Genomic DNA, 14739 nt, shown 5'->3' with positions numbered 1-14739 from the left:
AGTGAAATCAGGTTACACTGGTATCGCACTGCACATTTATATCCACTGCACAAGCTTCCCTCTCTACTCAACGCATTTAAAATCCATCATTTTGTGCCTACTTGTTTTTTTTAAACACGTTAAAAGTTCTTTTTCTTGTGTTTTTCTGCAGATTTGTGACTCCTTACCTGGAGCTGCTACATCAGTGAGGGTCTCCTGTTTTGAATCTGAAGAATCGTGAAGATAAGGGAGAGCCAATGGAGAGCAGTTACTCCCCTGAAGTCCGGAGGCTGAAATGGGGACTTTTGTTTACAGTGAAGTCATCTGCCAAATTCTGCTAGAGAATGTTTGTCTTGCCTTCAATACTATTACGATGAAGCAAGAAACATTAGGTCTGCTGCTCGGCGGGAAGCTTGAGGAAACTGAATGCACTGGTTGCGGATGGGAGGGATGAAGGGAAGGTCTGGAGAAAATTCCCCGTCCAGAGAACATGAGTTAGTGGACACTTGTGCCAGGCGGTGAGTGACTGACTCTAAACCCGAAGCCACAAGCATTAGTTTAAATAATGTGTGTGTTCACAGGTGAACGTCCATAGTTGTCTGGCACTATGGTTATATTTTAATTGAAAACACTGTGGACATCCTCAATTTGTTTCGTGTGAGTTTCTGTTTATTTTGACAGTTAGGTTTGTTCACATGCTTAACCTGTCCCTTGTGTTGGTGTATTTCCTGTTGTTTGCTGCGATCTAAGTAAACAGGCTGCCACGTTTGATCAGTGAGGTTTGACAGCCTTTTATGTGATACAGAAACAGTGTCAGCGCCCTTTTTCTGTTGCTGGGGCCAGTTTCTCCAGACATCTGTTGGTTTAAAAATTCAGGCCCATTGGAGTTCATGGTTAGTTATTGCAGTGGGTCATATTGGTAAAATCCATTGCCATGGGATATGTAATCTTTATTACGATATATTATCCAATAGTAATCAGTTCATTGAGGCCATTTGGGCCCTAAGCCAGTGAATCAGATTTACTTGAAAAAAATTCTATATAAAGTAGCCATGTTATAGGGAGCACAACAAACACTCCAGTCTGTGCCATCACTGCATCAAATCCAGACTCAGTGACTCAATCACCTGACCATATAGTCGCCACACTTGTTAGCTGCTGTCTAAATAAAGATTTTGGATTGGGTCTGTTGCATAGATTGTCAGAAATTCTCTCTTTCAGTTGGTAATCAACATGTTGGATTTGTGCCATTACTCTTACTTGTCATGCTGCATTTATGTTCTAGTGGGAGTCCAACATCAGAAATTTGATTGTAAAAAGATCTGCCTTCATGTTATTTGTCAGAAAATCCAAGGACCACAGGCTCCGCTGCTTTTCATTTTGTCGTTTTCACTCGTTCAGGTTTGGTGGATGATACAGAAGATGGACTCCCACAGGCTTTCAAGACAGGAAAAATCCGGTCTTAAATGGTTTCACATATTTTCTTTCAATAATGCTAAGAGCTTAGTTTTAATGTGTGAGTCTTTACTTTCACCGAACAGCGGAGAAAAGACATTATTCATGCTGTGATTTAGGGACTAATCCTGGTGCTGCTCCACAGTCAATAATGTAACGACAGCTTGGAGACTGACTGCGCAAGATTTCACTGAGAACATTTGTTGTTTGACAGAAGGAAGCCCCAAAAACTGTGACACTCGCGTGAATGCCACCATACTTTGAGCTAAATGCTAATGTCAGCATGCAAACATCTCCGAAAAGGCAATACTAACATGATTACGTTTAGATTAGTTTAATGAAACAAGTTAAATTCTGCAAGTAAAGTGAAATGTTACTGTGTCAGCTTCTTTACTAAAACTACTGAATAAAGTAGATGACTGCATATCAATCATTTCTTTCGGAAACAGTGTCATGTCAACCCCATAGCAGATGGGAAGCTCTTGGTCTGGTTACTTAAAGGAAATTATCAGACTGAATACTACTCATAGTGACAATTATTGTACAGTAATGGCATTTTAACACTCCTACATGTAAGTGAATAGCAGTTGCTTTCCATTTCTGTATTTAAAACAATTTGAAACAGTCTAGTGAATTAGATTGTTTCATTTTCTGTCAAAAAGTAAATTTATAGTGAGAAATAACCAGTATGATTCAAATACAGATAGTGAAATGGTTGCTTCTTGATGTTTTGGTCATCTCCCATAGTTGAATAATGGATTCATAACCTTTAACTTCAGCCGACTCTTAAAGGAATAGTTCAACACTTTGGGAGATATACTATTCACTTTTATTTAGTCACTGCGCGCTGCGAAGAAGTAGCCGCTGTAAAAGTGTTGTTTTGGACAGAAGCAGGCTACAGTTGTAGTCGTTTCCCCGGTTTCCAGTCTTTATGCTAAGCTAAGCTAACTGGCTGGGCTTCTAGCTATAGCTTCAGACACGAGTGGTATTGATCTCCTCATGGAACTCTTGGCAAGAAAGTGAGTAAGTGCATTTCCGAAAATCTCAACCAAAAATATATTATTTCTACTATTAAATATAATAGTTATATTGTGCATATAAGCTATAGTGAAGCCAAAATTGTTGTCACACATATGAAAGATGCACAGACTTAACTGTGAGTATAGAAAGTGTGGCAGACTTCTTGCAGATGGAGTGAAATATAATGTATTGGAAAACATCTATGCTAGATCTTACAGATCCCCTCCAGTCATGTATTAATACATACAAATAGTCTGCTTGAAATAATACCTAAAGTGTCACTTTCACATTAAAATCCATAAAAATCATCTATTCCTTCTGCCTCATTAAAAAAAAGTTTTCTGTTGGACAAAAGATGTCTCCTACTTCACTCTAAAGTCCATTCTCAGTGTTTGTGCACTGGTTGCTTTAGGTTTCTACATCACACTTTGTATATATAAAAATATCTCACATCTGCTCATAGGCCTCTCCCTTAAATCTGATTTTCAATGTGTTGGAAAACATCTGATTGTCGAAGGATGCAAACAATTAAACACACAGTTCATATATAATTAAAATATAATTTATTTAAAACATAATTTATTCATTAATAAAATAGTAAATAAACATAAACAACATGCAAATTCTCACTGCGATAATATCCTGATGTTCTCTTATGTAAACGAGGACTTAACAAAAAGTTCACACACATAATGATCAGACATTCAAATGGACGTATTTATCCTTCACAAAACCCATGAGTCACAAGCAACCATAATCTCATGATTCAAAGACAGAGGGGTGCCTGGGTTAAGACTAGCTGTCAGAAGAGGAAGGCAGCTCCCAGTCTCGGGGGACGCAGTGCTAAGTCTTCAGCCGCTCCCTTCTTGATGGTCGGTCCAAACATTTCAGAGTGTCGGATGTTCCCGGCCGCATCCAGGGATTCGTGGCGACAGTTTCTACAGAGCTTTGATGGTTAAGATTGTGAAGAGAGAATCGGGGAGGGGAGGAGTCTTCGTCAGACAGATCCTCAGGTCCTGAAGAAGAGGAACAGGGAGACAGAGTGAAACGTTAAGAGAAACAAAGCAAAAAGAAATACTTTAGCAGAAAAACTGCAATGTTATTCTTTATCCAACTAAAAAGAGTTTCCATGATTATTTGAATACTGACTGAATTTAATGACCCCTGGGCTTTGGAAACCCATTAAAGCCCTAATGTTACAATTTTAACTCCGACATCTATGAAAAACGCTCTACTTTAATTCCTGAAAATCTGCATTCATCCAACACAACTGAAGTATTTACATAAAATCTATCAACCAGCAGAATTGAGTTGTAACTAAGGTGGGTGAAGTTGTACCGGCTGTGTTGCCACGACGACTGAGAGCCATCAGACGACCTGTCCTGTACCGGCTCCTCTCCTCACCGCTGGGCTCTTCTTCCTGCTGCAGCCTGTCACCTGTGTAGTCATCCCGTTGGCCAAAGGGCTGGCTGGAAGCGGCTCGATCCTGAGGACATGAAAACTATTAAAGTTGTCGCTTACTTACTGAATTGTGGCTGTGGCTTGTGTTGTTTAAGCTACATCACAATAGTGAAACCTGTAGTGTGTAAAGCAGAGTACCTGGGGGCGCTGTGACTGTTTGGCCAGCCTCCTCCTCTCCCTGGCTGAGAGCTGAGGGGTTTTCTCGATCTCTGGGGTCCGCGGCACTGGAAAGGCATCACCTAGGGGGTCTTAACACACAAAACCAAAAGCAAAAATTAGGCAAAGCATCTCCGTTACACAAACTTAGAGAACAGTGTCGCGGTAACTCCAAGACCTGCATGTTGGGAGATCGCAAACTCTAAATCACTGTCAAAATGTCTGCACTGCGACGATGCAGGATGAAATGTTGCACAAATGACAGTAAATATGCCTTTATTACATTATCTGCATCATGGTGGTCTTACCGATAAAAGCGCTCTCCGACTCCAGCAAAGAACCTCTTGCAGACCCCCCCATCACACTCCTCTGCAACAAGAACACAATTCATTTCACAATTGCACTCCAATGCTTGATTAAAACCCAACTGTTATTTCTATTCAACTCACCAGATAATCATTTTGCTGTGGCGGGGACAGGTCGAAATAATCTGAAACACAAGAATGACAAGTTAATTTCTTTTTCACAACACCAGAAATATCAAAAGCCACAGACCTCATTTACAACTGGCATCGACATGTGATCTGCAGCTGGATATCTGGATCGGACTGGCCAAACCACATCTGGAGGTGATCTGATTCACACTGTATTTAGATATAAGCCATGTTTAAATGCCATTCATACAGTCTACCACCCAGCAAGTTAAACTATCTCCTAACTCTGCCTCTTCCACCTAGCTAAAGCAAATGATTGATGCCATTCCACGGCATTGCGTCTCATGTTGTGTGACTCCCCATGTTTTGTTGAGATGCTCACCAGCCGTGCCAACTAATTTGCATATGGAGATCCAATCACAATGCGGGCAGAATCAAGATAACGAGAAGGCTTATTAATAGCAGGTGTGAATACAAAGGCCCATGGATGGAATTTCATTAGTCAGATACAGATCACATGCCAGTATCAGGTGTAAATAGGGCCATGTACAAGACAAATTAATCCTCAACATCCACATCAGAAACTTTGTCGGCTCAACTGTGTTGATACAACATAATATAAGTGAACAAAAACTGTTCAAAGACAAATCTTTAACTTAAACTACTGCAAATGGATAAACAGGGCTTCATGCACGGAGCCCTCACCATCCTGGACTGTAGACCTCTGGCTGCTGAACTGCTGATATGGATCCCTGTAGTCCCACCTCCTCTTGCTGCTGCTTGCCTCTTCCGGCTTCTGGACGTCACTGAAGCCCAGCCTGGACTCACCATCTGACTCACGAACACACGTACGAACCTGTCACAGCTAACAACGCTCCTGTAGTGTACAGTTAAGACCGTAAGACTTGTGCATTACCTGTGTACTTGAGCTGAAGGGAGTCGTGGATTCGCAGCAGGTTTCTGGGCTCCATGTTTCTGGAGTTTGGCCTTCGTACGGGAGCCTGGAGCCGCAGCCTGGCCATATCAAACACGTCTACCGGGGGACGCTCCCTATGTCTGGGCAAATAAAAGACAAAAACACGCACAGATGTTGGCAGTTGCTCATACGGCAACAATATCTTTACACTCAAAGTCTGAGAGGACAAATCATGGTTGACCAGGATCTTAGATCTAACACTATTAATTAGGGCAGAAATGTATGGAGATAAACGTATGGAGATAAATCAGTGTTTCCCGACCTTTTCTGGCAGATGTATCCTTCACAGCTATGTCAGATTAACTATCGTAACCCTTCATTGACATTATTTATTTCTACCATTTAAATATTCATTCAAATAAATGCTTCTCTTTATGTGATAGATATTAAAAGACTGCAGTGAGAGTGATGCATCCGTCTGTCTCTGACCTGTCACTCAGAGGAGAGTCTAACTCTTCCCAGTCGCCCTGCTGCAGACGACCCTCCAGGCGTTTCTGTTCACTGCGAAGCTGCCGACGCAACGCTGACAGCTCACTGAACACATCATGCTGGTCACCTGAAAACACACAAACCCCTCAGAATTGGTATTGGTAGTGAAAACACTATCAGATGTAGACTGAGCTTCAACTATCAGATAATATCAGAGATGTGAACCATTAAGGTGCAGGAACTGTGGAACAAGTTGGCCTGCCTGTTGAAACATCTAAACACTGTCCACAGGGCAGACTGAGCCAAACACTAAGTGCAGGTGTGGCAAGCAAATGGAAAGTCCATTTTAACTGCTTTACTCAAATGCCACTTGCTTAGCTTGTAGAGTACCTGCTGCAGCTCGGAGCTGATTCCTACGAGCAGGCACAGGAGGGGACTGGAGACCAGACAAAGAGCGCTCCTGAAAGACAGATAGAAAAGTGAAAAGGGATGAAAACAGAGATTAGGGGGGGCAGGGAAGATTATATTGCAATCTTTTATTTTTCCAGAGAAGAAGTTGATGATAAATTATCCTCTAGAATACAAAGACGGAAAGTTTTTGTCTAGTCTTTGTGTGCGACTCACAGACAGGGGGGCAGTCGAATGCTGGCTGTCCACTGTGGGGGGCCTGGGGCTGTACTGGTGTAGCCCATGTTTCTTCTGCAGAGCGGGGATTGGAGGCGACGGTTCCCTGCGGACCTAAGAACACACAGCCATCCATTCACTACAAAAGCCTCAAAAACTACGATTAAGTCAAACTTGATGGTTGTCGCCCACTGTGTGCATTTTGGTGTAACTGAAGACTGCCAGAGAGGAAATAAGTGGATAAAGACGATAACAAGAGACTGCATGTTTTATTTCAACAAGTTACTGGTAACTTTTCACTTTAACCCCCTTATTTAGCATTTATACACTATAGTTTATAACACACTAGTGTAGTTGTCAGCAGATATAAGGGCATTATAAGACATATTTTGTATTATAAAATGCCTCCACTTGAAGACAACCACAGGAGGTGTTATAGTTGTTGACATCTGCTTACAAAAAACTATAGTGTTTTATTATGCATTTATCAAATATTTAAACACTGCTCAGAAATGTTAAATAAGGGTCCAAATAGAGGTATAATAAGAAAAATATTCAACTCTTGTCAGAACCCTGCTGCCACTGGCTGATCCTGCATCATAAACTAGTGGAAAACCTAATTTCCCGTTTAAACGATCAATAAATAATGTCAAAGCAGAAGGAATATTACTACTTCCTACTTGACACACCACTGTTCTGTTGCTGATCGACTGTAGCCAACTGCTGCCTGTAGTTTTTGCAGCATATCCAGCACTGTTGGCGCAAGCTGGTCCTTCATGGCAGCTGTTACTACAGCATGTTGAAGCTATGATGGAGGCAGAAAGAGAGCTCTGTGGCTGGTCAGCTTTACCAATCAGCCATTTAAGAGTGTTGTTCCCTACGTCTTTTCCTCTTCCACAAGCAACATAAAACTATATATGTATTTAATTATAAGATAAAGGGGAACACTTTCAAAACTTTTCAACTCCTCATTTTAACTTTTAATGTCACTAAATTGGCGTGTGATGGTGTTTGCAGTGAACTGACCTCCTCCACCCGAGCCTGCCTCTCCCTCTCATACTGCCTCCTCAGTACTGCGTTCTCCTTCTCTTCTGCTTCATTCTTCTTCCTCTCGGCTTCCTTCTTCCTCTGTTCAGCCAGATGAATCAGCTCTTCATTCTTGGCTTTTTGCTGAGAGACGGAGAGGGAAAAAGAGCAAGACAGTGATAGATGAGAGGTAGGAGAGGAAGATGGAGTGAATTTTAACCTCCATTGTTAAACCCTGCCAGTGACTTCGTTTTTTTTGGCTCCTCACCTCAATTTCCTTTCGTTTCTTCCTCTCTTGTTCTTCCTCATACTCCCTCTGGATGAGAGCCCTCTGCTCCGCTAGCCTCTTCTCCTCTTTTTCCTCCTCCAGTCTTATCCGTTCCCTCTCCTCTGCCTTTTTACGCATTTTCTCGTCAATCTGTAAACAAATCCAGGTTAATGAGACGGCATAAACCCATTAACACAACCCCAAACAACCTTTACTTGCAGGCTGGAAGGCACAAAACAAACCTCTTTCTGGTTTGTGCTGGGAAACTCAAATTGACTTGCACTATTGTACAAGCAGTTCGCTACATTTTTACAAAACAGAACGTTTTAAGGAAGGTCAGCAGCCAGCTAAAGGGATACTCAACAAGACAGCCTATAAAACAAAGCCAGTAGAAGTACCACCAGCTGTTTAAAGCGGTACCTGCTGTTTGAGGTAAGCTTTGTACTTGTCCTGCTCCTGGAGGTGCTGTTGGGTGGGCTGGTTGGTAAACACATTGCCTCTGGCAAACTGGGGGGTTTGGACATGGGTGAAACCTACAATAGAAGAAAACATGAAGAAATTCTACATGAGTCAGACCAAAGAACCCTCTTTTCTAAATATACTGAGAAATCTCACTGAGCAGTATCCACATGTGACTATATCAGAAGATATAGCACAAACCTTCACTGCCATGCTGTGGTGCTAGTGTTAACTCTCCTAGTTGTTCTCTTTAAAATCACCGTTAACATTTCCCATTCAAAGCTTCATCCATCAGATCTGTTGCTGTACAAAATTTTCCTCACCAGCTTTCACTAAAATAATCTCATGTGTCTCGTGTTCTTTTTTTCCTGTTTTGTTCTAGTGCAGGCTGCGATGCTAGAAATGTTCCAATTGCAAAACAGTGATAATGACATTGAGAATAAAGACTGTTACGGTACCAGAGAGACTGTCACTACTGTCATGGATACTGCGCTCTGCTACAGTACCAGAGACCCTCTCGTTCGGGTCAGGGAGCTCTGCCCGGCGGGCCGTCATGGCGGCCGTGGCCTTCCTCTGCCACTGCTCCGGGTTGCTGTAGGCCTCCTCATTCAGCTTGTGCATCTGGTTAAGGTCAGCTGGGGAACAGGAACAGTAAGAATCAAAAAGAGCCCTTTGAATAGACACTGTATTATGTTTGAAAAGACACTACACTCATACCAATAAGATTTCCAGTGCTATCTCTGAGTGGGGCTCCGCCTCCACCTCGACCCCAGGGCTGGTGGTTCTTCATGTCAGCCTCCAACTGGGCCTCGTATCGCTCCGTCTCCTCCCTCTCCAGGAGCTTCCGTTCCTGCTGCTCCTGGATCTACATTACAGCGTTTTCTAGGTTACATTAAAATCCTTAAATCCTAATTTTTGGAGTTTCAGGAACCACAATTTCTTATCTAAACCCATATAACAGAGTCCAAAAGCAGGAGGCATATGTGTTGGTATTAGCATGATAATACATTCTCAAGTGTTCTAATATTGAAAGAATTGGTACTTTGTCAGGCTGATGTTGGAGCTACTGTCATTTGATAAGTCAGTGTGGTCAAATAAGCAAAGTACATCTTTCTAACTTTGTGTGACTCCGGTACAAAAGGCAAGCTATGGGGAGAAGTGGAGAGGACGTTTTTGTAACTGCAGTATCATAAAGCAACTAGAGGAGCAAGATGAAGGACGGGGATGGGCTTGAGTTGGCACTAGGGTATAAAGTAACACCTGACTAGGGGAAGATCTCAAACACTTCTACTGCAAACTATCAACAAGTGAATGAGGATATGAGGACGTAACTTAACTTACACTATCTTTGGGTCTTACTATATCATTTTTACCTTGCTGTAAAGCTCGCTGCTCCCTCTCCTGGAAGCTTCCTGCCAACATATCACAGACTAGGATGCAGTGAAAGTTAAACGTTACCTGCAACCACTGGATTGCATACTCCCTGCCAATGTTCCCAACAAAACAACCTGAGCCAAGGTGACTGTTCATACACAGCCACTGATGTGCGATTACCCTATAATAAAGGCTGCAATGTGTTAAATGTATCCAACAGCGTGAATGTGTAAACCTTTACCATCTTTAACAATCACATTCAAAAGCTTAATCTAGAAATGTGCTGTCTACGTTTAAATTAACTTTAAATATAGATAACACTCCTAAGACCAATCAATGATCAATATCTGGTATTTTAAAAAGGTGCTATGCTTTTATGCAGTAATCAGTTTAGGTTAAATCCACATCCAGCCTTTTGTTGTGCTTCTACCTGAAGTCTCGTCTGCCAATCACTGTTTGGATTTAATCTCATTAAAGCACTAATTGGTCATTTCATCCATATACTTTGTAGATTTCCTTTTGTTTGAGAGGAAAATTATATTTCCAATAGAAGCTGATGGCAGCGAGGAAGGCTTATGTTATTCTTGGAAAACAAAAACAAAAGTACTAAGAACAGTAGTAAACCTTTAAACGCAGATTCAAAGTTTACCTACCTGTTGTTTCAGAGCTTCCCTATAGCTCATAATCCTCTCCCTGGCTGATCTGGATCTCTCTGAAGGGAAAACCCTGACTTGTGAGTCCACAGTAGCAGCCTCATTGCTAGGCCTGTCAGAAGAAGACAGTCAATTTTACCAGACAATTCCATTACGGTAACTAGTCAATTCTCATATTTAATTTTGATTCATGTTTAATGAAACATTAAAAGCTTATTCTCAGAACACAAGCTGGTGCCATGTCCATTCTGTTAAGTTGCTCATACACATACACCCCACCCAAAAGAAACAGTTTCATTTATAAATGAGTTGAGTTGCAGGACCATCAAGGAGCCTGTGTGCTGGTAAAGCAGATCAATTTATTTCCGCTCTGCTGCCGCTGCTAATAATTGGCCGTGCTTTCCGAGCCAAAGAGCCAGAAAGTGAAGGAGATATTTACTGTGATGGAGGCTCTGGGAAGCTGCTTCCACTGTGCTGGCTGTGAGGACTGTGGTTACCAAACTGGCTGGGCACAGCTCCCCCCGGTGGTACATTCCAGTAGGACAAGGGAGGGCCAGCACCAAGAACAGGCAAGTGACCATCTAGACAGAAAAATTGAACACAAAATGATGATGCTGCTGAATGTAACACATCTGTATAGCCTTCTATCACTATGTTAACAGAGGAGACACGTGCTTACAGTAGGCCATGTTTGGGTCAAGCAGGTTTCTGGTGCCGTAGTAGTGATGTGGCTCTCCATATGGGCTCCTGTAGGCTTCACTGAGAGTAGGAGGCGGATGAGGATGGAATAAGGGGATTCTGGAGATACAAAGTAGGATATCAAATAATCAATGAAAATGTCCAATTTCAACTTCTTTAAAAAAGGTCCTATTTTTCTGGCTATATCTGAAGATGTAGGTATTCTACATAATGTATTATGATAAAGTAATCTTGAGTTAAAAGTTAATATGATAAAATATAATTTCTGTCAAAACTGCCATTGACCGAGTTTAAAGTAATAATCCTTAAGCAGAGTGTTTCATGAAAATCTTATTTTCCACTCTTAGTTTAGTCCGCCATCTTCCTTCCTTCTCATCTCTGCTGAGAGTTGCATATGCTCAGTACAGCTTGGACACTTGCAAGAAAGACAAAAAGACAAAGTTTGAGCCAATTTAATTAACCTGGAGACAGGAGTGGCGTTAGAGGATGTGGGCAAAACTCCAGCTATATACACAGTTTGAGAGCAAGGCGGATGAAACAAGGTTGTTCTTCAAAGGCACGTCATGTTTCTGAAAAACAAAGCATCTCTTGCGAGGCAGCTAGGAGGATGTTTGTTATTTGATAACGAGGGTTTATGTAGTATTAAAACTGCACATGCTGCTACAACCGTGACGGCAAGTGTCACCAAACCAACAAAGACTGAAATCTTGAGGATTATAACTTAGGTGAGGTTTGAGTTTAAGAGATACCTGGGAGTGTCCATGGCTCTGGGGAAGGAGGGGGCAACAGGCTGGCTGTTGGGGGACAGACCACCTCCCCCGAGGGCAGAGCTGTACTCCAGTAGAGGAGACTGGAAGGCCACATGGGGCTGCTCAGGAGGAGGAATCTCTCGGTCTCTAACACCCATCTTCTCGTTATTAGGTAGACTTCTGGATGATGTTTCACTCTCTCCGGTTGCTGAAGGCTCCAAGACCCGATGGTCTTTTCTCCTGCACAGTCCAAACTGCCTGATTCGGTCCGGCTGGTTTGTGGACAGAGACAAAATTGAAAGATAAATAAATGTACTGCATACGGCATATACTGAAAATCCCTTTAACACCAGTTCCATCATATTTGCTGCATACATTTTCCAGCTTTTGGTGATCAAAAAAAAAAAAACAGTCCCACCCACTGTAACCTTAAGAGATAATCAACAATCTCCTTGAGGATTGGTTGTTGCCGGCTGACCTGTTTCTCAGGATCATTTGCCCCCGTTGCAGCAACTTTCAGCTCCAAATCTTTCTCCCTGCAACAAGGACACATACACAGTTGTTTTACACAGACTAAGCATTTAATGACTCATCCACAGGGTATTCAACAAGTGAGAGGTTCAGGGTTTGCTCAATAACACTTTAAGACACAAGGCCCTAGAAGGACACATTAGGAGTGAGAATGGTGGTTGCACATATCTTATAAGGGGCATTCAGTCTTTGAGAGGCAAGGCTCTCTGAATGTCATCTACCTGCTTGAAAATTATTTACATTGTGCATAACAAGACAAGGAGCACTGACAACGTACCGCTTCTTGTTCCTGTGCTGTTCAGCTATCTGTTCCTGCAGCTCCAGTCTGTAGCGCTCCTTCCTCCTCTGTAAGGAATCTTCTGTATCGGCTGTTCCTGAAAACATAGGACTCCAGTTAAAAAGAGCAGTGTATTTTGAGTATTCTGAAGTAGTTTGGTAATCCATCATTGCAGAAAAGTCAACGGTCATCAATCTTTGATAAAAAACTGTCTAGTTGCAAAATGCAAAACATCCTTTAACCTATTATGAGGCCAGTTGCAAACTCAGCATCCTCATTTTTGGTCAGTGCTCTTCTTCTGCCTTCCCGGGCAACACCTACTAGATTCTCCCTATTCTCCCTGGATAACATACAAATGATAGATTAGGACAAACAAGTATGCAATTTCATAACATGCTTTTAATATACACACAAACACAAACAATGGAAAATGTCCTCTCACCTGCCATCAGTCCTATTGGATCGTCTCTTCTCATAAGTGGCTTCAACCCCAGTATGTCTGTGCCTTCTGCCTTCCATCAGCTCCAGCTCCTTGAAGTATTCCTCCTCTTCCTCTGACTCCTGGTCCACTGGCCTCCCCAGCCTGTCACGATGCCTGGGAAGTACCGACGACTGCTCCTCGTCCTCAGGGTACAGGGTCCTGACTTCAGCGAGGCGCAGAGGCCTGTGCAGCGCCCGACTGTCCTCTGTTAGAGTGGCTGCATCCCTGTGTGAGGCGGGTCGCTGTTTGGGAAGAAAATCTGCCTGGTCTTCAAGCAGGTGCTGGTCAAGGAAACGTGATGGTGAAAGAAAATGTTTATAAAAAGTTATTAATTATCATGTTCAGGCAAAGACATAATCATTAAGTCATTAAAGAGAGACATTTACCTTAACAGACCTCCTGTTGTCAAGGTGAATTAATGCTCCAGGCTCTGCAAAGTGTTTTTTCTGTAACATAAAACATCACTTTCATCATTCCAAGATTGTGTTTTAGTCCTACACACAAACCAGTGTTAATCTGAGGACCAAACTAAAGCTGAAAGAAGCTAATATCTGGGCCCCAACCCAAAGAATCGATCCTCAAATGTTCCCACATGTATATTATTAGTGTAAACAATGCCCAATTTTACAGAGCAATTTGTGATATTGAGTACACTTAATGGCAACTATGGTATACATAACATTTTGTGATTAACATAAAGAACAAGTGGAGTTCCAAAACCGATTCCCGCTTGTAGTCAATGCCTGGTAAACACAACTTGGTCATGTGATATTTCCAGACTGTACACGTTGCTTGGGATACGGAGAGCTGCAGAGGATACACCACCTGTGTCCTAAAATAATGACAAAGGGCCTTTGAAATGAGACCAGCACTGTTGGTCTAATACAACATGTTCAGTCTAGAAATGCGTCTCCAGCCCCAGATCACAGCTTGTGTGTGTCGTTTTAGTAATGGACTACAAACGCCACACATCTCTAACAGTCAGTGGATCTCTGGAGAAGTGGTGTCTACCTTAGCCTTAGTAAAACCACAACAATGCCTGAACTGACCTTCACACTTCGTCTCCTACAGCCAAACACATGAGTAAACAGCCAAGTGTGCGACAGTCACCTGAGCCATGTAGCGCCTGTAGTCCATGCGGAGCTCATGCTGCAGCCTCTGTTTCTTCCTCTCATACTCTACACCAAGAGGTAGACCCACGCTGCAACTCTCCTCTGTCAAAACACGGCCATCAATTTTTAATAGGAGACACAAGGTGAAGAGTTTCATGCCAAAACAAGTCAAGTTCCAACTTTAAAGAAAGAACATCTACCCCCCTGACACACGTTGCTCAGATTACAAACAGACTTATCATATCACATAAAAGAAATCTGTTAGAAAAGGAAGGAAATGTGGTAGTGTACCTTTCCCGTGTGTTACAGACTTGGGAGGGATGTTCTCCTTAACAGTCGATCCATAGGCTCTGTAGGGCTTTGCCTGTCAAAAACAGAGTAATGTTCTGCATTACAATCACACACACACACACATCTTGGTTCAGAGTCAGTTCTGGGACAAAACAGATTTTCTTATTTGTGTGTAAATTGCTGAGTGGCATCGACGCATGTTTTATTTAACCCGCCGCCCCCCTAGTTGCGTCCATGACTTATAAAAATGATATGAAGATGAATTAAGGCATCACTTTATTTGTG

The 14739-nt window shown here is 42.3% G+C and overlaps 1 protein-coding gene across 3 annotated transcripts; it reads right to left on the bottom strand.

Annotated features, from left to right (window-relative positions):
- Nucleotides 1-3000: 3000 nt before the first annotated feature.
- Nucleotides 3001-14527, bottom strand: LOC118334060 (centrosome and spindle pole associated protein 1-like; the record flags this gene model as incomplete). Of its 3 annotated transcripts, none has more annotated exon segments than XM_035669877.1 (26): nt 3001-3470; nt 3793-3940; nt 4054-4163; nt 4380-4440; nt 4521-4561; nt 5211-5336; nt 5422-5561; nt 5911-6037; nt 6301-6370; nt 6535-6648; nt 7561-7704; nt 7829-7978; nt 8249-8361; nt 8746-8922; nt 9005-9152; nt 10315-10426; nt 10754-10895; nt 10994-11112; nt 11763-12034; nt 12241-12298; nt 12571-12667; nt 12813-12910; nt 13013-13332; nt 13438-13497; nt 14162-14265; nt 14455-14527. In XM_035669877.1, coding segments are annotated over 26 exon segments (3297 nt in total), but the record flags the coding sequence as incomplete, so codon positions are not given.
- Between the last annotated feature and the right edge of the window lie 212 nt (nt 14528-14739).

This window comes from Morone saxatilis, unplaced genomic scaffold (genome assembly GCF_004916995.1).
Source record: "Morone saxatilis isolate NCDOM2014 unplaced genomic scaffold, NCSU_SB_2.0 Contig22, whole genome shotgun sequence".
Taxonomy (NCBI): domain Eukaryota; kingdom Metazoa; phylum Chordata; class Actinopteri; family Moronidae; genus Morone; species Morone saxatilis.
The sequence above is the reverse complement of the archived record's forward strand: the minus strand, read 5'-3'. Positions and strand labels throughout refer to the sequence as shown.